At 40.4% G+C, this 26,919-nt stretch overlaps 1 protein-coding gene across 2 annotated transcripts in view; it reads left to right on the top strand.

The window, feature by feature from the left end:
- The window catches only part of COL8A1 (collagen type VIII alpha 1 chain), a 645,551-nt gene extending 621,389 nt beyond the window's left edge, over positions 1-24,162 (top strand). The window contains exons 5-6 of one of the 2 annotated variants that reach the window (XM_044072095.1): positions 8,886-9,202; positions 20,090-24,162. In XM_044072095.1, coding sequence (XP_043928030.1) covers positions 8,890-9,202; positions 20,090-22,002 — 2,226 coding nt within the window. In that variant the 5' untranslated portion in view covers positions 8,886-8,889 and the 3' untranslated portion in view covers positions 22,003-24,162. Of the gene's footprint in view, positions 1-8,885; positions 9,203-20,086 lie in introns of both variants that reach the window. The other variant, XM_044072094.1, reaches the window with a different exon arrangement.
- Positions 24,163-26,919: the final 2,757 nt, after the last annotated feature.

Genomic DNA, 26,919 nt, shown 5'->3' with positions numbered 1-26,919 from the left:
GTTAAGTGTTGGTGTCTGCAGTTCTGCTGTATGTCACAGCTCCTGTCTGGATGTGCTATACTAGAAATGCTGTCTGTTCTATGTTGGTGATTTTTTTTATTTTTGTTATTTCTCCATTACTATAAAGTGCAATGGAAGATTATAAATACTCAGGTGAGAACCCCCTCCCCCAGTCAGGCATTTTGGGGTAGAACTTGTAAGCACACAGCATCCTTCATCTGATAACAGCATGTATTCCATATTTTAATTCAACAGAACAGGATTAAATCATGGCCACTGCAGGCATTTTAAAATACTATATCATAGTTCATGTTAGAACTCCTCATCTCCAGTACTACGTAGATGGCATTGAATGTATATTTTTAACAGTGCATATTAATTCTGTGTTGCCATCAAATGCAATGTAATGCAAAATGTTACAGTTCCAGATGGAACCCCCCCCCCCAGCCAATGTCACAGTTAAAGTCAGAGGCACAGCTTCAGTATTTCAGAAGATGGCTGCGGTGGTGCAGCAGTTAACATTGTCACCTCATAGCAAGAGGCTCTCTGGTTCAATCTTTGGCTGGGGTGTCTTCTGTGCGGAGTCTGCATGTCCTCCCTGTGGTCATGTGGGTTTCCTCTGGGTGCTCTGGTTTCCTCCCACATCCCCAAAGATATGCTGCAAGTGGACTGGACACGCTAAAATTGGCCCTAGGCATGAGTGTGTGTGTGTGTGTGTGTGTGTGTGTGTGTGTGTGTGTGTGTGTGTGTGTGTGTGTGTGTGTGTGTGTGTGTGTGTGTGTGTGTGTGTGTGTGTGCCTTCTGTGGAAGGTTGGGTACTGGGCTGGCAACTCAACACCGTAAAAACTCCACTGCCAATCATGAGCAGACAAGGTGATCCGCTGTTGCGACCCCTAACTGAGAAAAAGTTGAAAGAGAGAGCGCTTCAGTATTTCAGAATAGCACATATTACCACAGAACAGTGCTGTGTTAACAATCTGCTTTCCATCTTATAAAATGTAAAATAGAATATCACTGCTCTAATCAGCAGAGTGTTACATATGAAATATGCTTTCCCAATTTATTTAAAGTACCATATTTTACTTCTGGGTTGCTAAAGTACAATGCAAAATACCAGCACTCCAGTCAGGTGGATGGCTCTTCCCTGTCATAGCCAGAGTCAGAAAAGTACAATTCAGGTATTTCACAACAGTGCCTATTACCATAGAACTGACATTACTGCTTCTAGGGCCTAAGAGCATGGGTCAATTAAGGTCTGGGACTGGGGCACATAGAGTAGATAACAAGCTTTGTGTTCCAAGTCTTTGACAATAGCCCTCAAGGCTACACACAGGTTATGAGGGCATGAAATGCCCCCAAGATGTTGAGGTGTTCACATCAGCCAGTAGGGTTTAGAGTTAGAACCCTAACCACAAAACTCCTGATTTATGTCTGCTACTAGGATGGTCAGCAGGGAGTGGGGAAAAAAAAAACTTTAAAGAATATAACAGATGGATTCAGCTCTAAATTTCAAGAGTAAACATGTTGAAATACGGTGTCATCAGGTTTTGCCCCTGTAGTTTTGCCCCTGTAGCAATGATACTTCTTGGTGTTTTGTGTCTACCCTAAACTCTTACTTAAACTAATATAAACCTGTTCCAGGTTCACACCATAATGGGATTTTAAGAAGTCTGGCATTGATAATTAGGACCATACACAAATAAAAGCTTAAGAGGTTCTCTGCTGAAGTCTTGAATTCAAATCCATGCCGTATTTCCCTTTGCTCATGAACCATTGCAATTGTAATTATGTAGAATTGCCTCATAAAATTCAACAAATAAGCCTTTAGCAGGCAACATTAAATCCAGAGGAATCATTACAGGAAAAGAAATGAGACTTTACATAATGTACTTTTTAGACGTAAGCATACACATGCTTGTGAGTGCGTGTGTGAAAATCTGAGTGACCCTGTAAGTTGCAGAACACTCTCACAGAAAACAACGTACATAATCAGGCCATCTTTGGATATGATCAGTATGGCCTTACTGCTTCCATTCTCTTGCCAAGGTACTTTGCAGCCACTGGAACATTTTAAATGACATTTGGTAGTGAAACTGGCTTTAACTCCCACCTGCTTTCTCTTACATTACTGGTACTCACCACTGACCAGTTTCATTACTGTGAATTCTCAGGTTCTGAGTAATACATAAAACAAAGCACAGGTTGATAATCTGCATCTGTGATACATTGTGCTAGAGACATTGTGTAGCTTTTCAATGGTGATAGCAAATATAAGTTCAATGCAGTGAGTTCATATACCACATTCTCTACAATGCAGACTTACTATATTTTTTCCTCAAATACTTTTAACTTTAGCATCACTATGTGCTTTAATTCTACTGATATTTTGCTTAAAACTAATTAAGACTTTATTTATTTGGGTTGCCAAGCAACTAACTCTTGTCATATGCATAGTACCACATCCAAGAACTTATTCCCAGATTAGCTGAACTTCACCGCTGGCTGTAACAACAAAGAGACCAAGAACATACTCTAAACTTTGTTGTCTGTCTGATACATCTGTAAGTCATCTGCTATTACTGAATCATCTTCAAATTTCTTTTTACAATTGTATTCAAGTCTTGACAAATGGTAAAAATCACTTTTCATTTCTGTGATGATGAATATTGATTTTGTTTTTTGTCCACGCTTTTAATGTTTTAAGAACCACATCTGTCTTTGTTGAGTACTGTGCTGAATGCCTGTTGTAAATGTACATTTTTCAGAAGGATAATGAAGACCCACTGTTTTTAGTATCCCACTATTTCTTTCCAGTGTTCTCAGATTTGCATTATCATATGGAGGTCATAATGCAAACTTTCTTATTCCTGCAACCAAAAAGAATTTTTCTTTTGTGTAATAATATAATTATAGTCATTCCTTGAATTAACATGCCTAAAAATATGTTCATTCATTTACAGTATATTATGACAAAGGCAGAATTCCATGTAGTCTGTAAAAAATATATAGAAAAATAAGAAATATAGTAGCAGATAATAAAAATGTAACCCATCTATTTCACTTTTTATTTACTGGATAAGTTGTAGGTCCAACTTATTTTATAGATTATTCCCCATTTCTAGTATTAATTCGGATAGCCTTAAGTTTGTCACATACATTCTTGAATTTATGCATGAGTTTTGGCCTTTTCCAACTCCCAAAATGCCTCTTCAAGCATTTATCATTCTTTCTGTGAAATAATTCTTCCTTGAGTTTCCCAAATTAAATTACATTGCATTATTAGATTGTTTTTTTCTCTTCTTCTCATAGGTCTGATTTTTGAATTACTTGTTCCATTAAACTGTATGGATTTCCTTGAGATTCTGCTATATTTTTATTTTATCCCAGTTTTATTTGATCTTTTCTGAACTGTTTTTCCCTTCTCTACATAGTCATCCTGATGAAGTTTCCAGAACTTCATGCAGTATACCTGTTGTGGTCTTGCCACCTGCCTGCCGCTAGATAATATGCTTCCCATTTTCTTCTGCTGATGCTTTTTCAAACAACCAAGTAAGGCGTAGCTATGTTTTAGGAGTAGATTATCTGGTGACGTTTATTTTATTAAACCTCTTTTCTCTCAAATCAAGTATAAAGAAATCAAACCATTATTTGGAAAATCCAGGTTAACTTCAATCAGACTTTATCTTTGTTAATTGACAATTATGTTTTTTACCATTATTATGTTAAAATCAAGTCCATTCTAAGGTTGTTGCTTCAGCAACTGACTAGGTCATCATCCAACTCTATAGAAAACCAAGAAATATCTGCTCCAAAAAAGGTGAATCTTCTGTTGCAAACAGAATATAAATCAACAGGATTCCAGCAACCTTACCACCACTGTAAAACAAAAAATGCAGTAACTGATCATAATAAACATGGGAACATATGGGAAGAGTATAACAACATAATGTCACACATTATTAATATAATTCATAAAGTAAAATAGCTTAGTGTCTGCATAGCAACAAATGTTGCATTGTATCAGAACCAGCAAACAGGAAATGGAAACTACAGCTGCTGTAAAAAAATGCAGAAACATGATTGTACCGAAACGGTGCTATATATGTTAGCCTGAAGGAAAACAATATTCAGGATGACAATGCTGATTTTAAGTGTTTTCCATTCCCAGTACAATCACTATGATGAAAATAATATTCCCATTCCATTTTAGGAAGGTGAAGTTGCCCTAACTATGCCATGAGTATTGATCCAAAAAACAATGCCATTTTGTTACTTCTTCCATAATTGTCACATCTCCCAGGCATCCCTTATGTTGCTGTAAAGAAATTCTACATTGCCAACTGACCATCCACTTCCTCTGCTTTTATTCCTGGCACAATTCCACCACCCCATTCTCTTCAGGTCTGTATTTGAACAGTTTAATTATTACTGATTTATTATATATTTTATTTATGCTTGTTAAGCAGGTAGATGGACAGGTCATTTGACCCTTTCATGAGTTCATAGGTGATTACTAGGCTAAAGAAGCCTTTTTAAGCCTTCCCATGCATCCTGAAAATATCTTGCATGCTTTTACTCTAGGTTCATAGGTTCATAGGTTTATAGGTAGGTACTAGGCTATCGGCCCTAGGGCCTATACAAGCCCAGCCAAAGAGGTACCCTGGCTTTTGCCACCCAAGAAAATTATTTTCCTGTGCCACTGTCGAGCAGAGCTACAGAAGTGATCCCCAGGGTGAATTTCCTATTTCCCATCCAGTCATCAAGATTTTTCTTGAAGAGTGCTAATGAGGAGCTTTGTTTGATATAGATAGGTAGTTTATTCCAGAGTATGGGAAGTCTCTGTGACAGGAATCTATCCCTCCGGCATGTTCTGTTTATTGTGGGGACAAGGCTTGGGTCCCTAGAGCATGTAGCTCAGAGGGATTGTGATTTCCTTAAGTGGAGCATGTCCAACAGCTTTGGGTTTGACATAGCTTTGTATGTTAGGCAGAGATCATCTCTGAGTAGGCGATATGTGATGAAGTAAAGCTGGAGTTTTTTGAGATGGTCTGCGTAGGGCAGCTGTTTGAGGTCAGTAATCCTCGGGTATTTCTGCGGCCTTTCCAGTTGTTGTAGATGTCTTGTGAGGTACATACCAAAAGAAATGTTGTACTCTATAATGGATCTAATGAGTGATGAGTAGAGGGGAACAATGACCTCTTTTTTTCTAGATGAGAAACCTTTTGTGATGAGGTGTGCCATGCAGAAAGATTTCCTGACTACTGTGGCGATGTGATTATCAAAGGAGAGACTACTGTCCACCTGTGTCCCAAGGTCTCTTATCACACTTCTGGTGTTAAGTATACTACTGCCTATGTTGTAGTTCATGGGTACAGAGTTTTTACCAAAGGGAATGACAATGCACTTTTTGGCATTGAGCTTGAGGGCATGGCTTTGACACCAGGAATCTGTCTCAGTGAGGCCCTTTTGTAGGATGTCCACATCGTTAGGAGTTTCAATTATGGCTCTTAGTTTACAGTCATTTGCGAACTTCATTAGCCAAAGACCTTCTATGTTAGCCTGTACTTCAGAGAAGTAGATACCAAACAGGAGAGTACCCAGGACTGAACCCTGTGGTACTCCACTTGTCACTGGTCTGAAGTCGGATTTGGAGTCTGCTACTTTCACAGTGTGGGTTCTGTCAGTGAGCCAGCTGGCAACCCATCTTGTGACATAGGGATTTATACCTAGTTTACTAAGTTTATCTATAATTCCAGAGTGGGGGACGGTGTCAAAAACCTTGGCAAGATCTAGATAGGCTGTGTGAACCACCTTACCCTCGTCTAGGGCTTTGGTGACTGCTTCAAAGAAGTCTATCAGGTTTAGGAGACATGATCTGCCTTTTACAAACCTGAACTGAGTGAGGTCCAGAGTGGAGATTACCAATGTCTTTGTTTATAAGTTCCATGATGATACATTCCATGACCTTGCAGACCAGGCTCATCAGGCTAATGGGGCGGTAGTTCCCGGGGTCAGTGGTGGCTCCCCCCTTGTGGAGTGGGATAACCGTCGCTGTGCACCATTCATCGGGCACAAAGCCTGAGGTGAGGCTATGATTGAACATGGTACTTAGGTGGGGTGCCAGTTCGTTCTGTAGTTCATGTAGAACTCAGCCTGGGATGTTGTCTGGTCCCATGGATGCTGTGTTCTTGGCTTTAGAGAGTGTGGTTTTTACCTGTGCAGCCGTGATTACAGGAACCTTGCATTCTTCCAGTATAGAGATGGGCCCTTGAGAGGGGGGTAAAGTTAGCACTGAACCTATCTGCCAGGATGTTGGCAATATCAGTTGGGTTTGTATATTTAGTGTCATTGTGCTGTAACTCAGAGCAGATCTGAGTGTTGCCATTGAGATTCTTGACATAGCTATAGAATGCTTTGTGGTTGTCTTTAGAATCAGTGGCGATTTTGTTCGTAACTAGCTTTGGAGGATTTTATCAGGGATCACAGCTTCTTAATGAGGCTGACCAGAGAGTTCCTCCACTCATGGGATTTTACTCTCTTTTGCAACAGTTTTTTCCTTCTGTTGTACAGTTTGTTTATGGCAGGGGACCACCAGATTGGCTTCCTTTTTTTGAAGGATAGCATCTTGGTTCTGTTTGGGATAGCACGATCCATGCACTTGTGTGCTTATTAAGTTCAATTGTGTAGGATTCAGTAGTTGTAACTGTATTGTCCATCTGCATGGGTGTCATGAAGTTCACCATTTCTGTCTTAAGAAGCATGAAGTTGGCTTTGGAGAAATTTTTTACCGTGGCTTCCTTAATGGGGGGTGGGGGCAGGATGTGGATATTTAGGGTGATTAGCTTATGGTCGGATCGGAACAATGAGGCGTTGACTTCAGGTGTGGAACACCGGTCACTCATGTTGGTAATGACTAGATCTAGGATATTGTTGCCCCTGGTGGGTGTGTGGATAAGTTGATCCAGGGCATTGGAGTTTATGAATTCCAGAAAGCGTTGAGTGAAGGAGTTGGTACATGAGTAGTTTTCCCAGTTAATGGTGTGGTAGTTGAAATCGCCCATTATTAGGGTGTTTGGTTGAACCCTAATATTTTCCAGTACATCAAGAAAAGAGGAGTAGGAATCCTGGGGCATGGTGGGGGATCTGTAGCAAGCTACAATTTGGATTGCAGTTTTGCCCAGAGTTAGTTGCACTTGGATAACCTCGGATGCATTATGCTGAGCAACCAGCCTGAAGGTGTGGATATCCTTAATGAATATGGACACACCTCTGCCTTTGGTGTTCCGGTCCAGGTTACATGGTCAAAAAGTGTGGTATGAGTTATAGCCTGGTAGAGCAGGGGTGCTCTCTGGAGCCTTGAACCAGGTCTCAGTCACTGCACAGATATCGATGTTCTCCATTTTAAGGAGTGCCTCGAGCAAGTGCATTTTGAGATTTATACTTCTAGCATTGAGTAGCATCACCCTCAGTTTTTGCTTGCTTGTTCCTGTTATGGTGGTGAATTTGTCATTTGAACCTTGCCTAAAAAAGGCACTATAGGGGTGGCAAGAACCTTAGTCAGTATCCAGAATCCCAGGGGTGACAGGTGCAGGCCATCTCTGGCAAAGCATTGTGGTCTGTCGACCATGTCATCCTAGGCAGACAGATACTGGATTCCTTTAGAATGACACCAGAAGCTTAGCAAATTGTTGAAGTCAATCATTTTGTCCTTGTACTGCGGTATCATTCTGGGTGATGGCAGAATGCTACTCAGGGCTAGGGTCATACCTGCTTGGGCTACAAGATCAGAGAGCTCCTCCATGTCTCTTTTCATGTAGTCCAGGGAGGTATGTCTCAGGTCGTTCACACCAACATGGACACTGACAGAGTCATATTTGTACTTGTCGTGGAGTGACCTGAGTCCATGGGTTATGTGGCGGATCCTGGCACCTGGCAGGCAGCTGACAGTAACCTTCTCCTTGTTTAACCTGGTGAGTGGGACATCAGTGTGCCTGACTATAGAGTCACCTATGACTAGTGTGTTGGGTACGTTGTTTTGCCTTATTGGCTGTGGTTGAGTGGCACACTGAGTCTGTGGGCTATGTATCATTTGGGTTGTGTTGGGGAGGGGTGGAGGTTGCTTGCATTTCTGCTTTGGAGGTCTCTGTTGCTTGATCAGATTATTATTGAGAGCGTCCCTGAATGTTTTTGTGTTTCTATGTGTGGATTTTTTTGGTGTAGATTTAGTGAGACTATGAGTGTGGTGTGGTGCAAGTGTTTACCTTCTCCTCTTGATTGTCAAGTTCAGTCTTGGCTGGAGAGAGCTTTACCTCCAGTTTGGCTTGATAAGTGCATCTCTCACAGGTTGTAGTATTGGGTGGTAGGAGGAGAGGGTTGTCTGTGTATATGAGGCAATTTCTACATTGCCTCAAGATGCCCAGATTCATCAGATAGACAGGAGAGAACACTGGGATCTGACCCTTGGGCATGCCTGAATAAAAAACTAGGGTTACTTTAAGGGATATATGCAGGCTTTCAGCTGAGACTGGGTTGCATAATACAAATATAAACAATATATAGTCTGACATAAAGCTGAGAGTAGAATTTCATTTCCTAAGTCTTTCGCATAGCAGTGAATGCTAATCATGCCTTTATTTTTTTATTTTTTTTTTATAAACATGTCTTACAACAGTGCATTTTTTTCTGAACTACATTTAGGGGAAATGTAATTACATTTGCTTTAGGAAATTTGTCAAGCACTGCCTCAACTTTGGGTCATATGGAATAGATAACAGTTTCTGCAAAAATCTTCCAAGAACAGACCAAGGCTTGCAACTTCAGTAAACTGCTGGCAATAAGTCATTTCTATGAATTTCTAACGGTGTACATCTCTGCTTTTGTTTTAGAATTATGGCTCTACTGGTCTACTCACTTCAGCTCCTAGCATTCACCTTACTACTAGCCTTGGTTACTGCAACGCAAGGTGGTGTTTATTATGGGATTAAGCCGATTCCACCACAGATCGCTCAGCTGCAGGTTCTAGGACAGCAGCAGATACCTCACCTACCTTTGGGCAAAGAAGGCCTTCCCATTCATCCTATTCCCAAGGAAGTGCCAGCATTCCACTACAGGAAGGACATCCCACACTTGCCACAGTACATGAAAGAAATACCGCAGATGCCAGTTATTGGCAAGGAGATAATGCCAAGGATAAATGTTAAAGGTAATACTGAGAGACAGAATTTAATTTAATCTGATTGACTGTGTTACATGGAGGGGGGGGGGGATGTAAACAAGGAGGTCAGAAATAAAAGCAAAAAATGAAATGCTGATAAATTTGTCATACTATGTGAATATGTTTGCAAAAATGTCTTTATTTACAGACATCTGAATCTCTATAAAATGTGTCTGAATATCAGGTAATTCTAGATGTTCAAAAACATTCAGATGACTGTTCATAAGTTTTAGCAAATAATTATCTTCATATTAAACTGCACCCCCCCCCAAAAAAAAATTAAACTGCCTACAAATAAGACCACGTTATAACCATCATCTTAAATGAAGAATCAGGCCTAGAATTCATAACCAGTTTGTAAGTATAACAGTTTGGTGCAGAGCAGGAAGTTGGGCAAGTACACCTTTTGGGTGACTGTTTCAGCAAAGCAAATTAAGTACAGTTCATAAGCAGAATCATTATATATCTTGCTAATACTGTGGCAACAACTCTTGGATGTCTGGTGTGAAGTACCTTACAACACTGCACGGCATTAGGGTCTAGTAGGGAGTGGGCTCAAACAACTCTCCAAAATGCAGGATAGGAACTTGCAATGTTGTTGGAGGACCAATTATTGTCCCACCATTCTGTGCTAAAGGCTAATCCTTTTCACAGCACTATGCAACAATAAAAGGATTCATTTACTATCATATCCATGGAGTTTTGAGGGAGGTGATGGAAACTGCTACATACAGACTGAGCACAGCAGGGCAGTTAAGGGGTGTAGACTGGTGCAAGTATGGAAGTCATGGAGCAAGTTACTTCATTTGGTGCTGGAATACAGAAAAAGTAAGCAAGGGGTACCAATCACAGATAGTCCAAGTGGAGTTAGACAGGAGGACCCAATCATTGACAGGGCAAGTATGTGTATAGAATTTTGGCTATAGTCAATGATAGGCTAAGTGAGAGAGGCTAGGGACACTAATACCTGATGTAACGAGTGGAAGCTAGGGACACTAACACCTTACATAAGGAGTGGAGGCTAGGGACACTAATACCTGGCATAAGGATTGGAGGCTAGGGGCACTAACACCTGGCATAAGGAGTGTAGACTAGGGACACTAATACCTGGCATAAGGAGTGGAGACTGGGGACACTAATACCTGATGTAATGAGTGGAGGCTAGGGACAATAACACCTTACATAAGAAGTGGAGGCTAGGGACACTAACACCTGGCATAAGGATTGGAGGCTAGGGGCACTAACACCTAGCATAAGGAGTAGAGAATAGGGACCTGATGTAACGAGTGGAGGTTAGGGGCACTAATACCTGGCGTACAGAGTGGAGGCTAGGGACACTAATACCTGACATAAAGAGTGGAGGCTAGGGACACTAATGCCTGGCATGAGGAGTGGAGGCTAGGGACACTAATACCTGATGTAAGGAGTGAAATCTAGGGACACTAATACCTGAGATAATGACTGGTGGCTAGGGACAGTAATACCTGATATAAGGAGTGGAGGCTAGGGACACTAATATCTGACATAATGAGTGGAGGCTAGGGACACTAATACCTGGCATGAAGAGTGGAGGCTAAGGACACTAATACTTGGCATGAAGAGTGGAGGCTAGGGACACTAATACCTGACATAAGGAGTAGAGGCTAGGGACACTAATACCTGACATAAGGAGTGGAGGCTAGGGACACTAATACCTGACATAATGACTGGAGGCTAGGGACAATAATACCTGATATAAGGAGTGGAGGCTAGGGACACTAATATCTGACATAATGAGTGGAGGCTAAGGACACTAATACTTGGCATGAAGAGTGGAGGCTAGGGACACTAATAACTGACATAAGGAGTAGAGGCTAGGGACACTAATACCTGACATAAGAAGTGGAGGCTAGGGACACTAATACCTGACATAATGACTGGAGGCTAGGGACAATAATACCTGATATAAGGAGTGGAAGCTAGGGACACTAATACTTGACATAATGACTGGAGGCTAGGGACACTAATACCTGACATAAGGAGTGGCTGTCAAGGTCCCTTAATTACTGACAGCAGGGCTCAGGGTGAAACTATGGACATCAGTCAGTGACCAGAAGGGGAGGAGTAAGCAGGATACTTAATTCCCTAGCAGAATAAACTGAGAGGGCAGGGTAACACACGCATTACCAGGTAAAAAACGGTGGTTCTTCTTACTAGAAAGATGAGCAGGGGGGACATGTGGGGAGGTTGCCATCTGTTGCAGAGATGTGGGAGATGTAGCTGCATAGAGAAACATCAAACTGAGGAGTCAGGTTAGTGCTGCTGTATGACATAAATCAAGTAATTTAAGTGTACTCCATTAAGCCTTATGACATCAGAAGTCACACACCCTTACCTGCTGCATAAATTATTATGTATTTAATACAGCTGAGTACTGGGTTAGTCAATCAGTCTGCCTCGGCATAGCCCCTTTAAAGCAGAAACCAAGGGAGACAATGGCTCCAGACCTATGACTGGTGTCCCGTAATTCACACACACACACACACACACACACACACACACACACACACACACACACACACACACACACACATGCACGCACACACACACAAACACACATACACACACACACACACACACACACACACACACACACACACACACACACACACACACACATTATCAGAATAAATGTTAATAAATGAACACTAAAAAAGCCAAAAAAATCAGCGGTTTGAGAAATCAAAACAAATGCTTTCCTTTTCTGGTAGATTGACTAAAAAAAAAAATAACACAAAGACAAACCCTAACACCACCAGAGGACAAAGTTTGTGTGACTAGTGGTGTTGCTAGGGAAAGAGTTTTACATAGGTAATGTGCAGGGTTATGAGCAAGCGTAGGGTTAGGGTTAGCCCACACATGTGTAAGATCCAGTAGGGGTAGGGTAAGCAAACATGGGTAAGGCAAAGCAGTATGTTATTAACTGCCTGTTTTAATTTATTTGGTTTGTTGTTAAGCTTACTGTGCACAGCAAATATTCAAATCCAAACAAAACTGATTAAAAACAATGCATATATATATATATATATATATATATATATATATATATATATATATAGTAATGATCTAATGATTATGAAATAAGCATTGCTTTCATTGGATAAGACACTAAAAAAATCAACATTAATGTAATATGACAAATGCTGCCTACACTGTAAAGTGCATATCTGTAAAAGTTGAGTAAATATGTCATTAACCAGTCTAGATTCTGGGTTCTTGGTCTTTTTCACAGTGAACCTACCAAAATTCACACTAATGCCCTTGAACCTGCATTAGATATAAATATGTATGCTATACTCTGCAAAGCAGACTCACCCCTCACTCCCCAGACATGCATATGTTTAAAATAACTAAAACTCATCTGTCGTCATGCACATTCCAACTGTAATCCTTCTAGATTTTGTCTAATTACATAGAAAACAAATTGTCCTGGTCCACTTCAATAAACACACAACACCAAATGACATTTGACGACCTTTATTAAAATTCCATAAACATGATTGTTAACAAATAATTATAAATTTCAACCAAAACATAACACAGAAGATAACATCCTTGGAAAGAAATGTAAAATCACCATAACGCAGCATAACAACTCACCCTTGATAAGCAGCGTCCCCAACTTGCTCCCTTATCTTTGCACTAACAAGGCAGCGTTACTCTGCTCATCTTCAATTTATTGAATTACACCAATATCCAAATAAGCAGCTCTGCTTGCTTATTAACTTATCCAACAGAGCAACCACTCACTTTCCTTCCCAACTTATTGAATTGCAAACCAACAATAGAGGGGGAACAGAAGATGGCAAGCCTGCCTCTCTTCTCCACCCACCAGCCTGACCAGGCTGTTCCCCCTCTCCTACTACAACTTCCATCTCTAACCACCATTAGGCCATACATCATTTGGTGTACCCCTTCCTATGCTAAGACTAAGACAGCAAACTATAACCTCAAAACCTAGCATAATTCCTGCACATGATCTAACAAAACCCTACCACCCAACCAACGAAAACCTCTCAATGATCCAAGAGCATTCCCAACCACTGAAACACCACCACTAAACCCACTGCCGCTGTACCATGCCAAGGCAACTGCAAACCACCATGTCACATTGCAACCCCGTTTTTACCACCCCATGAAACGTACTGACCAATGGAAAAAAAAATAAAAAAACTCTTTAAGCTCCATTCAATAAAATATTGCCATCATACCAAATACCCATTATAAACAAAACACTTAATTAACCATCATGGATTGTAACAGTATGACCCCAATACACCACCAACAGTAAAACAAACCACCAACAGTAAAACAAACCAGAAAACTACCAAACAATATCCCAACAACTGGAAAATGCCCGATTCCACCCCGTCGCACAAGTCAGTGGCATGCCATTACTGTCCATAATGTAGTGAATCAAACCAACCCAGTTTCTACTGAAACTGCAGTAACTCAAAGCTAAATCCTCCAATCAACCCCCACCCCCATCCAGCTCATAAGCCTACCTCACCATGCAGCCACCTAATCCCCCACCCCTGCTGGCTGCAAAACTACCTGACCCATCCCAAGGAAGATCCCGGCTACCCGCAATACAATGTGAAATGCAAACCTTATGCTCCCTACACAAAATCCAGTGAAACGATACATTATATTGTGACTGCATGGAAGTAAAAACACAAGCAGACAAACAAACAAACAACTCCATATTCGGCTGCACTGCTGGAAAACCGAAAACTCATTTCCTACCCCACCATCAGCTGACACATTCTTCAGCCTTATAACTCCCCTGCCAGGTCCACGTTTCTTCAGCCCATTAAATAATGTCCACTCTGCACATCCCCCATTAGAAACCTCAGTGTGATCTGTTGAGTCTCCATTCCTTCAGACCACCAAAACATGTCCACTCAGCATGACCCCATCTGTGACCTCAGTGTGATCTGAAAAAAAAATGTAATTACTCTACAGACACCAAATCAAATTGTTAATTACATTATGCACAGCTAAGGGCATAGCTTTTTCATCAACTGTATGAAATGCATGCATTAATGAAAGCAAAACCCCCATAAAACGTAAAGTGTCATAGCAAACTTCCCCATAAAGTTTCTTCCTACCTTCCATACCCATGTGAAATAAAACAATCTCATAGCATCAAAGAACTTATTCTATAAATAAAATTATCACTTTAACCATCTGATAAGGTTTCTCCACAAAGTTGTTAACCAATAATTAGGGCAGGGAAATTTAAAACAGAAAAATGTGTCAACAAAATGCCAAACCCAATGAACAACACTATCCATCTATTCCAAAGGACATCCCAGTGAATTAACCCAAAGACAACACCACGGTGAAATACACCACTTATTAGCCCCTACCAAAATAACCCACTTAAACTAACTGACATGCAACTTCAGTAACCCCTAACTCCCCTTTGAAAAAAACCTCTGAAAGAAAATACTGCCTTGTAAATGTAACAACAACTACAAACATCTTCTTATCCCACTACCAAAATAACTGAATGGCTGACTACACTCACCCTAGGGTTCTACCCCCATCCCTCAAAGGGTAATAGGAACAATACGTGGAATTAAAAATTGATCTTGACTAGCCTACAAGACCCTAAACTACTAGCCTCATAGCTGCCTGTGCTCCTATGACTGTTGTGATCCTGTCTTACCTGCAAACCCCAAACCCCCCTAAAACCAACACCCTGCATCACCTTGCCATCACATACTTCCCCCTACAGCCCCATTGTGCACCACTCCAACAGACAAAAATCAGGCAAGAAATCCATTACCTTTCAAGTCATTTCATTAAGGCACTGACTGCTGCTCACCCATCCATGACCTCCTTCTACACAACCCAAGCAACCAGGGAATCCATTAAAATAGGCTCCATCACTCCGAATCATCTTCCTTCAAGTCAATGACCATGGCCCTCTCAATTCCACATCTCTGCAATCTGCAAAACAAAGAAAACAAAACAAAAAATCACCTTGCCTTTACAAGAACAAAAACAACGATGACCTCAGGTCCAACCCTTTGTGTAGGTAGCACAGCTCTGAGCATTCTGCAAAATCTGTGCAGGTGAAAAAGTATAACGCACCACCCGTGATCCCCTTCAAGAGAAAATCAGCAGTTGAAATATTTGCTGAGTACCCAACTGACCCTACAGCTAACCCAAACACCTACTCCCACCAGCACAGTCCCCCGTCCATGACCACAGGACAAGGACCCAACCTACACTCTCCTTTTCTGGCTTTAAACAGAAATGCATCCCACACTCCATAAACGTGCTTGTGAACTCAACATGTTAGATCTTTCCCTCAATCCCAGAGCAATAAATATGGCCAAGAACCACCCGCCCAAGGAGGGCAACCTTCAACCATTAATCCAACAAACCCAAATGTACGAGCACAGCAGATCCCACAGCCTCAGATGCACTACCGTATGTCTGAAGTGTATCATATTATGTTGAATGTACCTCATTTGGGGTCCTAGAAGTCCACATTCCCCAACACTCCACACTGAAAGGGTCTGCCAGAAACTCAGTTCTAGAAATTTTCAATTGTCATCCATGGTAAATAAACAGGAATCATATTGATACATTAAAAGATCTTTTTATATAAGTAAAACCAGTATATTTTGACCATTCTATGACCTTCCTACTTAAAGTTGTTAGTAAGCTATTAATATGTGTTCCACATTTTTACCATTTGTTCCACATTATGAGCCTAGAGTTCCTCATTTTGAAGCGATGAAGAAACAGGCCTGATTTTTTAATTTTTTTTATTATAATTTAAAAGAGCATTGTTTATATCAACAGCTGCTACCAAACTATGTTACTGGCCGGACTGCAGGGTTAAGATCCCACGACATAAACTTGGACCCTATCAATTAAATAGGCTTCAAATCTAAGTACCGAACACATGAACAAGGATTGAGCAGGGACACAATATGCTAATGAGGACTGTGCATGAAGGTCTAATGAAGAGCTCCCCTTCCTAAAACTAGTCAGGCCAGCTAAAGACTTGTGCAAGATAGTACAGACCTTCCTGTGAAATTATATTTAAATATTCTAACAGATCCAATATTTGTTGGACTATTGAAACAACTCTAAATAAATAATGCAGTTTAAGTTCTTTACCTGAGAGGCAACACTCTGTAACACATTATGAAAAATACCACATCAAACCCTCAAACTTATCCAAAATCTGCTCATGCAAGCCTGCCAACAGCCATCCTTCTGTACACTCAACAGGCAATCTATGTGGGTGACAAAGAATGAATTACTTCTTGGGCAGTGTTATACAATTTTGAATCTTGTACAAGAAATAACATACTACCGATGTAATGCAGGTATTCTGATAACTCTTCACCTCCCAGCAGCAACCCAGTTTTGCTTTGGAATCTACCCAAATGTTATGATTTACCATTACACTGCCTCTATGACAGAAAGTTGTGAACAGTCATTTCCATAAGAATAAACCTTCAAGCAGACATCACTTTAATAGTAAAGCTTCCCTCCTTCCTTCTGCTGTTTTTTTTACAGTGCTGCAGAATTGTATTATTATGATAATTAAAAGACTGCAAAATGAGCTAGGCTGACGCCAAGTCCCCCAACAGATCACATCAAATGCCATTCCTCTTCTGTGGTAAACTGGACAGCAGAGCCATATACCCATCCCTCCTATACATACCAGTCTACTGGCTGTAACAGTCCTTTAACAAGCAAGCATGCGCACGACCCCTAAGCGTGGAACTTTCACAACCCACTAAAAGACCCAATGACAGCCAGCCACAATGAACCCCCAACTGAAATTGGCACCAACTGAACCCAACCAGCTAGCAGTGACAGAAAATCACAAACAGTTCAGTTTACCATAACGAGCATTCAGTACATAGTACTAATATAGCCCCCAGACAAGACATCTGCCCATAGCTGCAAAAGCATCAAAACTAAGCCTCAATTTACCAGTAATTACAATACCGGAAAGTCCGTTACTATACACCCTTTGCAAACGAAAACACCTTCAATCCAGTACTGGGCAATTGTCAACGAGGTATGATTCACATTTCAGACAATCCATTGGATGCAATCATTATTTTGCCAGCCTCCTGTGATTATACTGAAGTCGTTGAGCAGCTCCAGTCCCTAAATGTAAGCCCAATCCCCAACCAAACAAAACCCTCTGTTACCATTAGCAAAAGCACCTGCCTTCACATGAAAGGCTCTGTACTGCTGTGAACACTGTGTATATACCGAACAAACAAACCCCAAACAGCGAGTAAATCCACAAACAAGTAATGAATCACCAGAAACATGAACAAGGCAGAAGGCAGACACTTCTGAAGTAAAATCAATGGAATACTGTGTATATACCACTGGAAAGTTGGTTTTGCACCGTCTTACTTACTATGTTAGCGATGCACACAAGGGGCATTTGAAATAGAAACCAAGATTAGAGATGAGCCCAAACTACGGCTCATTAACTGGCCTAGAATGCAACAGGATGCGTCCGCACAATGCTTCCACTCCCCCCACAGCCATCAATGCCACACCACACCTGCGTGGCAACAAACTATTGCTTGACAATCTCAAGCCCATGAAGCAACATACCTTCTCCATTTGGATGGTAACAACTTCTCAAATGTAGCAGGCCTGGTCATTTTAAAGTACCTGTATTTTAATTTTGTGTCAAATGAATTTAAACAAGGGTGCCTTTCATATTGCTGTTTCATTTAAGTTTTCCTTTCAGACCCTTTCTTTGTGCTGAGATGGTGCATAAGAAAATACATGGACAAAACTAAACATATTTTGCTTCTTTTGAAAACTAGCAAAAAACATGTACCTTTATGGATACCAGCCGAGGTGAAAGGCACTGCAATCAGTATTCCACTTCAACCATACTACCTACCACATAACAAGTTGTATGCCATAACCCTGATAAAGAAGGACCCTGACAACCTCAATGCCGGCGAGTGAATACCTTCAAACCAATCAATCCAGCATCCCTTCCAATATTACGCATGCACCACTTGCACTTGTTAGGAAAAGAACTATAAAGACTACAAAAAGCTACTTGTAGCTTACCCTAAGCCACCAGCACAGGAATTCACCTTGCTTTAAATGCTACGGCTTCTACCACCACAATGACTACTTACCAGAAAAGGGAGCCAGAGAAAAGGTACCCCCCGCAGCCATCACTCTACATACTAGCAGAGTAGAGACCTACAGTACCCCTAAAATCCAGGTTACTGATGAACTTCTTTGGAGTGTTTTTTTTTTTATACGATTATTACGTTATTTAATGTAAAGCTTCTTTTAAAACAGAGCTTCATACCCGAAAAAAGATACCAACTTACACAGCCACTGCCCGAACTACTCAAACCTCCCCCATGCTGAAATACTAACAAACAGAGTAGTCATAACAAGCCCAATCACAGCTCCTTACTCAAACCATCAGACCACCAACTAACACAACACCAACAGACTTTTCTCTCTAAACACTAACCCCCCCCTCCCAACTATATAAGCGAAAAAAAAAAAAAAAAAAAAAAAAAAGAAAATTACCTATATGAATCACCTACCTCCTTAACAGACAATACCTGTAACCTGAGGCCTACCTGTTCCCCAGTACAGGTCGTCTTGGACGTCACTTGCCCTTAGCAAGTTCACACCAAAAATGTGACTCCTACCTCAGTTAGTAATGTGTTTTGGCTTTTCCTGGTTAGGGGTCGCCACAGCGGAACTCTGGTCTGCTAATGATTGGTAATGGATTTTTACGGTGCCGAGGTGCCAGCCCAATATGCAACCTTTAAAGAAGGCACACCCATTCTCACACGCACCTACCTGCATGTCTTTAAACATCACTCGACCATGGGGAGGACATGCATACTCCACACAGAAGGCGCTCCAGCTGAGAATCAAACCAGAGAAACTCTTGCTGTAAGCCATGTGACTCCTACCTCAGTTACACTTGACAAAACCCTCTAAGCCCCTCCCTACCCTTACCTCATTTCCTCCTAAACATCCCTCCATCCCATTTAACACTATCCTCCCCTTATTCACTTAATTCCTGCTAATCTATGTATCTAGCCCCACTTGAAGATGTCCCAGGACAAAATGGTCTGTTCCAAACCTCATTTCTGAGTATGCAACTTTATAAGTGCACTGCTTTTTCATACATACCTGGGCTTTCAATGACACAGTCGTCAAAGAAGCAGGCCTTACTATTCACAATCTGCTATATAGACAGGTAAGTAAATATGTAAAGAATCTTTGTATAAATATTGTGTTTTTGTCATCTCATGTAAGCTCTCTATTTTGTTTCTATTCAAGATGTATTAACAGAGTTGTTGCTTAATCTTTGTACCATCTGTCATATATGTATGTGCTTAAAATGTTTAACTGCTTTATTTATCATGTAACTGTGTTTTTTGGAGCTTTTCTCCTCGGGTCTCCACTGAAAAAGGACCTCAAACCCAGTTAGACCAACCCGGTTAACAAATGTCAATAAATAAAATAAATAAATAATACTATCTATATGTCTATTTGTGTCTTATTCAAGTTTAAATCAAAATTAGACAACCATATGTTGAAAACATTGTAAACTGATTATAATATACAAACTATGAAATCATTATACAGTGCTAGGGAAGCATGAAAGTTTTGTTATTAGCAGTAAATGTGGCAGTGTATTTTTCCATTTGACAAGGGTTTGTAGCTTACTACTTACTAGACCAAATGGAAGATAACTTCCGCCATTACTGTCAAATGTTAATAGGTTGCCTGATAAGTAATACATCTAACATTTTGCTTTTTATTTATTTACAGCAGAAATTCCTCAGATTGGACCAAAAGGTGAAAAAGGTCATCCAGGGGAACCAGGACCAAGAGGACCACCAGGACCACCAGGACTGCCAGGCATTGGAATTCCAGGACAAGCAGGAAAAGTAGGCCCTCAGGGTCCTCCTGGAATCCCAGGTATTGGGAAACCAGGAATGCCAGGAATGCCAGGGAAACCAGGAAATGTTGGATTACCTGGAGCCAGAGGTGATATTGGACCAAAAGGAGAAGCTGGACCAATGGGAATGCCAGGACCAAAAGGGCTGCCTGGTCCATCAGGAGTTCCTGGATTTGGAAAACCAGGAATTCAAGGATTACCAGGAAAACCAGGACAGAGAGGTGAGCCAGGACTCAGGGGGCCACCAGGTCTGCCAGGTGGTCCAGGACCTATTGGACAGAAGGGGATTGGTCTTCCTGGCATGCCAGGATTGAAAGGCCCAGCTGGTCCACCAGGGCCTCCAGGTCCAGCTGGCATGCCAGGAATTAGCAAACCTGGTATTAATGGCTTACCAGGTTCTCCTGGTGCTGCAGGAAAACCAGGGTCTCAGGGGGAAAGAGGTCCAGTGGGTCCACCAGGACCACTTGGTATTCAAGGACCACCTGGTACTCCTGGGATTGGAAAATCAGGCAAGGATGGTATTCCTGGTCAACCTGGAGCTCCAGGTTTTAAAGGTGATAAGGGTTTGCCAGGTTTTCCAGGACCTCAAGGTCCTCCAGGAATTAGTACTCCAGGTTTTCCAGGACCAAAAGGTGAACGTGGGGCATCTGGTCTTCCTGGAGAACCTGGTATAAAGGGTGAGAAGGGGAATGATGGTATACCAGGAACTGCTGGTCCTTTGGGTGAACCAGGACTTCCAGGTCTACCTGGACCTATTGGACCTTCAGGTGTTCCAGGTATTCCTGGATCAAAAGGAGAGTTTGGGCTACCAGGCCCTCCTGGCCCTATTGGACCAAGAGGAGAACCAGGTCACAAGGGCCTACCAGGTGGACCAGGCTTCCCTGGTGAGATGGGTCAACCTGGTCAAAATGGATTACCAGGACCAACAGGACCAAAAGGTGAACCGGGGCTTAAAGGAATGGCAGGGCTTCCTGGATCTCCAGGGCTTCCAGGTCATAAAGGTGAAATAGGATTACCTGGGGAAAAAGGTCAGCAAGGCCCACCTGGTATTCCAGGACTGATAGGACCAAGTGGCCCCATTGGTCCTCCAGGTGTTTTAGGAGCAAAGGGAGAGCAAGGTCCCCCAGGTCCTCATGGACCCCCAGGAGTAGGAAGCCCAGGTGCTCCAGGAGAGCATGGTCCAATTGGAAGGCCTGGACCAATAGGCCCTTCTGGCCCATCAGGCCCACCTGGCCCACCTGGTCCTCCTGGGCCTCCTGGTCCAACAACAGTTGTCTCACCTGTACAACCAGATGCTGGAGAAATTTTGCCACACTTAGGTGCCATTGATGGAAAGAAGTCACCTTTTGACTACACAGGGAAGAAAGGAAAAATAGATAGCTTCCTTCTTGAGATGCCTGCATTCACAGCTGAACTGACTGTACCTTTCCCTCCAGTTGGAACTCCTGTCAAGTTTGACAAAATTCTGTATAATGGTAGACATGGTTACAATCCACTTACAGGTATTTTCACGTGTGACATTCCTGGCATTTATTACTTCACATACCATGTCCATTGCAAAGGTGCTAATATTTGGGTGGCCTTGTATAAGAATACTGACCCAGTGATGTACACATATGATGAGTACAAGAAGGGCTACCTTGACCAGGCCTCAGGGAGTGCTGTGCTTCCATTAATGCATGGAGATCAAGTCTATATTCAAATGCCTTCTGACCAAGCAGCAGGACTTTATGCTGGGCAGTATGTCCATTCATCTTTTTCTGGCTATCTCTTATATGCATTATAAACTGATACAAATATATTTCATAGCTTTACATTTTCATTTGTGTACTTTTGAGAGTATTTTGCAACTTGGATCACATTTCACACTTATAAGTATTAATCGGTTAACATTACATGTATTCACATTTCCTTAAGCGGTACTCATGGTTGCAGAAAACACGTTTCTGATATATACCATATCTATTCCATACAGAAGCTTCCATACACTGCAGTAACAGATGGCAAGTTGATTACTCCTATATGGCCAGCAGTCAGATTGTTGCCTGTAATATATTGCTTGTATATTTCTGCTTGTTGCTTTGAATTTTCTGTGTCTGAGCCAGTCAGATCTGCCAGGGTGGGGTGGGGTGCAAAATATTCGTATGTTGAAATCACTAGACAGCAAATATAACTCTAAACAAAGCATAGAACAATGTCTTTATTACTCAGTCATATGTTACAAAGGATGAATTTCTGGATGTATATTTTAGAACGGTGGTACTCAATAATAAACCCAAGAACTGTTGTACTGAACACTCTGTTACCCAAATCATCACAGATGTATATCTGGATTAAGGAGTATTTGTGAATGTTGTAATTATTTGCCAAGAGAAACAAAGTCATATATGATTTGTATTTTTTCCTCTGGAGTATCTGAAACACTATTTCTTGTTGGTTTCATTATAGTCACACTGGTCATCAAGAAGTACAATCCAACCAGGATGCAGACCCCTCACCCACTGTAAAATAACCTGTTATTTAACGGGAATCTAGTATGAGCACTATATGTGAATGTAGTAGCATATTCTACAAAGTTTTCAGCTACACTCCATAAAAATGTATTAGGCCTAACTCATCTGAGGTTTCCACTTGGGATATAGAAGAAATGCTGTAAAAACAGAAGGGATATCATGCATGCTTCAGAATTTCCAGCAGGGTAGTTATGTTTTGCGGTCAGGATAAAATAGCAAATCATCTTTGAAAAGTCTAGCTCAGTGGCCTAAGATGGTGTTGTTTCATTCTGGCACAGACAGGCGTTAAGTTACGCAGCTGTTGCAGAAGAATTAATCAGCAAAATATGTTTGCCTGGATTAGGAGCCAATCATCCCACAGCAGGAAATAAATAAGGAAAAGAACACCTGTGTTTGGCATTACACCTGACATCAAGATGGCAGGTAGATTTTAAAAGGCAGCAAAAAGTATTGAGAACTCTCATAGAAATCTCTAGTGAGGAAAAACTAGAAATACACTGCTCTTCTCTTTAGCAAAAGTAGACAAGGTTTACCTTGCATCTAGCACTGAAAAAAATCAATGAGGTGGTGTAGATGTTCAAAGAAGGGCCTAGTAAATTAACGTAGACAGCATATACATATATATATATATATATATATATATATATATATATATATATATATATATATAGATATATATAGATATATATATTGCAGAGAAAGAAAGAAAGGTGAAGAGGTAAGACAGATAAAAGAGGGAAGATTATTTCAGAGAAAACAAACCTGTTGCAAAAATGCAACATGGCACAGTACTTTAGACAATAATATTTAATGGAAATCTAAGGGAATATATTAATTCAAAGCACAGCAGAGACCTGAAATATGCTGACAGAAGAGACGACACAAAAAGTTTAGTATCTGGTTTTATACTTGTATGGCAATGGCACATAAAAAGATCCTGAAAATGTTAGCTATGCAGATTTTGCCAGGAACCCCAAAAATAACACAGGATATAGTAAAAGAAGTGTAAAGAAATTTTTGATGACCAACTCTTCAGTGGGCAGATAGATGATTCAAACGTGTCCACATCTGCAGATACATGTGCGTATACCTTTTACGCAAGTATGTGTTATGTGATTATATTAGATCTGTGGTGCAAGGACATGATCTAGTGAGCAGAGATCTCCTGCATACATAGTAAACATTATATTACAAAAGGAAACAATCATAACAGGAAATAATATTATTTAGTCCGCTGCTCAAATGGAAACCCAATTATTATACACAAATCTTTCATTACTATTCTTACTGCTTGATTAAAACATATGTTAGCATAATGCCTCGTTCTGACACTGGATAGCAGAGATTCAATAATCCATTATACTACTTACGCAGTTTTGAAGCATTCATTTTCTTCAAAAGCAGTCCTTTTATTTTTTGCATCATGATTATGCGTGTCAAGTATATCCTCCAAACAATTTTAATTGCAGTTCTAGCCAGAGTTCATACCGGTTTTATATCCACATACCCTTCCTCCCTTATTCTGTTTAAACCTTTTACAAGACTATCCCTTTGTTGTTTTCTCCCCAAATATCCTATCAATGTGAAAGTGCCCTCTCTGCGTGTTAAGGCAGAGAAGATTTCCCCTCAAGTACTCACAGGACTTGGTTTTCTTTGGAAAAAGGTAGGGCAGCAGAAACTAAGTCCTTAACTGGATGGTGAGGTCAAAAAGAAGACAACATTAATGGATGAATTCTTAGGGCCCTGTTATACTGGACAGCTATTTCTGATGTGGCATATATTAAACTCAGAAACAGTAGGAAGCCAAATCTGCTAGTTACAACTATCTTAATATTTTCCCAGTTTTCTGTGGTGCCAGATGTCTGCTGACTGACATCACATACAGTTTAGAGTGGTCTGAAAAGGAACCAAGAGGACTTTAACCAAGAAAGACAAATAAAAGACTAATCAGGAGTGCAGTCTGATATACATTGGCCTAAGTAAATCTAGGAAATACAGAATTCTACTTGGTCCCAGGATGTTGTAATCAGTAGTAGATTCTGCTATATAATATACTTAAAATGTTCATCAAAATCATAGGAAATACAAGGCTATTAGACCAGAGGTCATGAATGTCTTGCCAATAACCACCCCCAGGCTCAGCCAGACTTTTCAAAGAGGATAAGGCCTGCAAGTCCCACATCGATGGCTGAACGGGGATTACACTGCTTGACATGCAAGGAGAATCTATTCCATAACAAAGGGTGGTGCAAGGCAATGAACTTATCCCTCTAGTTAATCTTGTTTATTTATTTCCTTATGCATACTAAACGTTTTTGTTCTAGTATTGACTGCACTGTCTGACTTATTGAAGAAAAGAATGCAGTGATAATAGGCTCATTGAGGGCACTGTAAGCAAGGCCTCTCCTCAGAGGTCTGTAAGAAACAGAGCACAGGGACAGGGAATCAGGCCTTTCCTGATAGGTTAGATTACTGAGATGACCTCCCTCCACACTCTTTACTCACTTTTAAAACAATTATTTAATAGCATCAGTCTCCGACTTATGGGTCATTATGTATTTACTTACACATTGCTGGAAAATGTTTGGTCACTTGGCCGTTGTCCTCTTAATCGGTCATTACACATGATGAATAATCCTATTATAATGCACATATTTTGCATAGATTATTGCTTAATACACGAACATGCTTGAACTGAACAGTTTTTATATATAGCAGGTTTTATATAGAGTAAAGTCTTCACTTACTCATGTTACATTAAATATAAAACTAGTGGAGTAAATCTAACAACATAAAATACTTTTCAATGCAGAATGCATTCCTAGTGCCAAGAATCTCACTGAAAAAGCATACTCTCCCACAATTATGACATTTCTTTAAAATATTTTTCACCAAATTTCTAATACACTGTGGAAATCATTCTAGAGTTTATGCAAACTGAAAAATGAGTTTTATCTGGTTAAGTCATTTAAGATAATGCTACCTACACTCCCATACTGCAAAATAATGTATTTATTCAGTCAAAATATACATAGACCAGACAGGCATATATCTATAAACATCAAAGTGCTAAGCAGAATGATTGCACATACTGTCTTTCTCACTCTGCAAGATCATGGTACAGTGAGGAGCATGGACTTTGCCCTTTTCCTACTGTAGTGCAATTTTAGAGTTACTTTATGTAATTAGCAGGGGGGTGTATGGTGGGTGCCATGGGACTTGCCCCCCCCACACCTTTTGGATGAGCTTTTATGTGCGTGTGTGTGTGTGTGTGTGTGTGTGTGTGTGTGTGTGTGTGTGTATATATATATATATATATATATATATATATAAATATATATATATATATATATATATATATATATATATATATATATGAAGAAAACAGCCTAATAGTAATACAAAGTTTGTTGATAAATGGGGATTTCCTACAGACACAGTTATATTTCAGACCAGCATTGCATCTGTGTGTCATTGCAAGGGAGTGTCTTTCATTGCAGCATTTTATTTTCAAATATGCATGTGAAATGCCAATAAGAACAGGTCATCATTTCTTTGTGTGTTTTGCCTTCCTAACTCACTACTTTAAAACAGCCACTTGCACTAAAAGAAATGTCCGTGAAATCATTTACATCACATAAAGCTCAATGAACGGAAAGGATTTTGCAAACTGACTACTTGAAAATCTTATTTTTAATGCATTCAAGTTTCATGTGAAAAAAATAATCCTCTGTATGAATTTTCTTTTGTTTGATCTTTACTAATTTTATTTATTAGCAAGCAGAAATAACAGCCTAAGATACCTTCAATTTCTTGCACCATATTCATTTTACTACTGAATGAATATTAAATGTGTACATGTACATGACTAGTTGTATTTTAATACAAATAAAATGAAACAAAAACATAAACAGAATGTGGAACATGACATTTGACACTTGACAATGGTGCTAAACATACAATTAGCTGGAATATTATGGTAAACGTTTTAAACTTGAAGTTAAACATGTGAAGGGAGAAACAGTTTCTCCTTACATCTCCATCATTTCCTTGTTTTATGAGTCTACAAAAAATTATGTAAATTTTAGAGCCATAAGAGACTACTGTAAATCCTGGCTAATGTGTGTTTTCAGATCAAAATATCAAAACACATTATGAAAGGAGGCATTTCTATGTATTTTGATTTTTTT

Source organism: Protopterus annectens, chromosome 5.part0, assembly GCF_019279795.1.
Source record: "Protopterus annectens isolate FY-2018-M chromosome 5.part0, PAN1.0, whole genome shotgun sequence".
Classification (NCBI taxonomy): Eukaryota; Metazoa; Chordata; order Ceratodontiformes; family Protopteridae; genus Protopterus; species Protopterus annectens.
The sequence above is the reverse complement of the archived record's forward strand: the minus strand, read 5'-3'. Positions and strand labels throughout refer to the sequence as shown.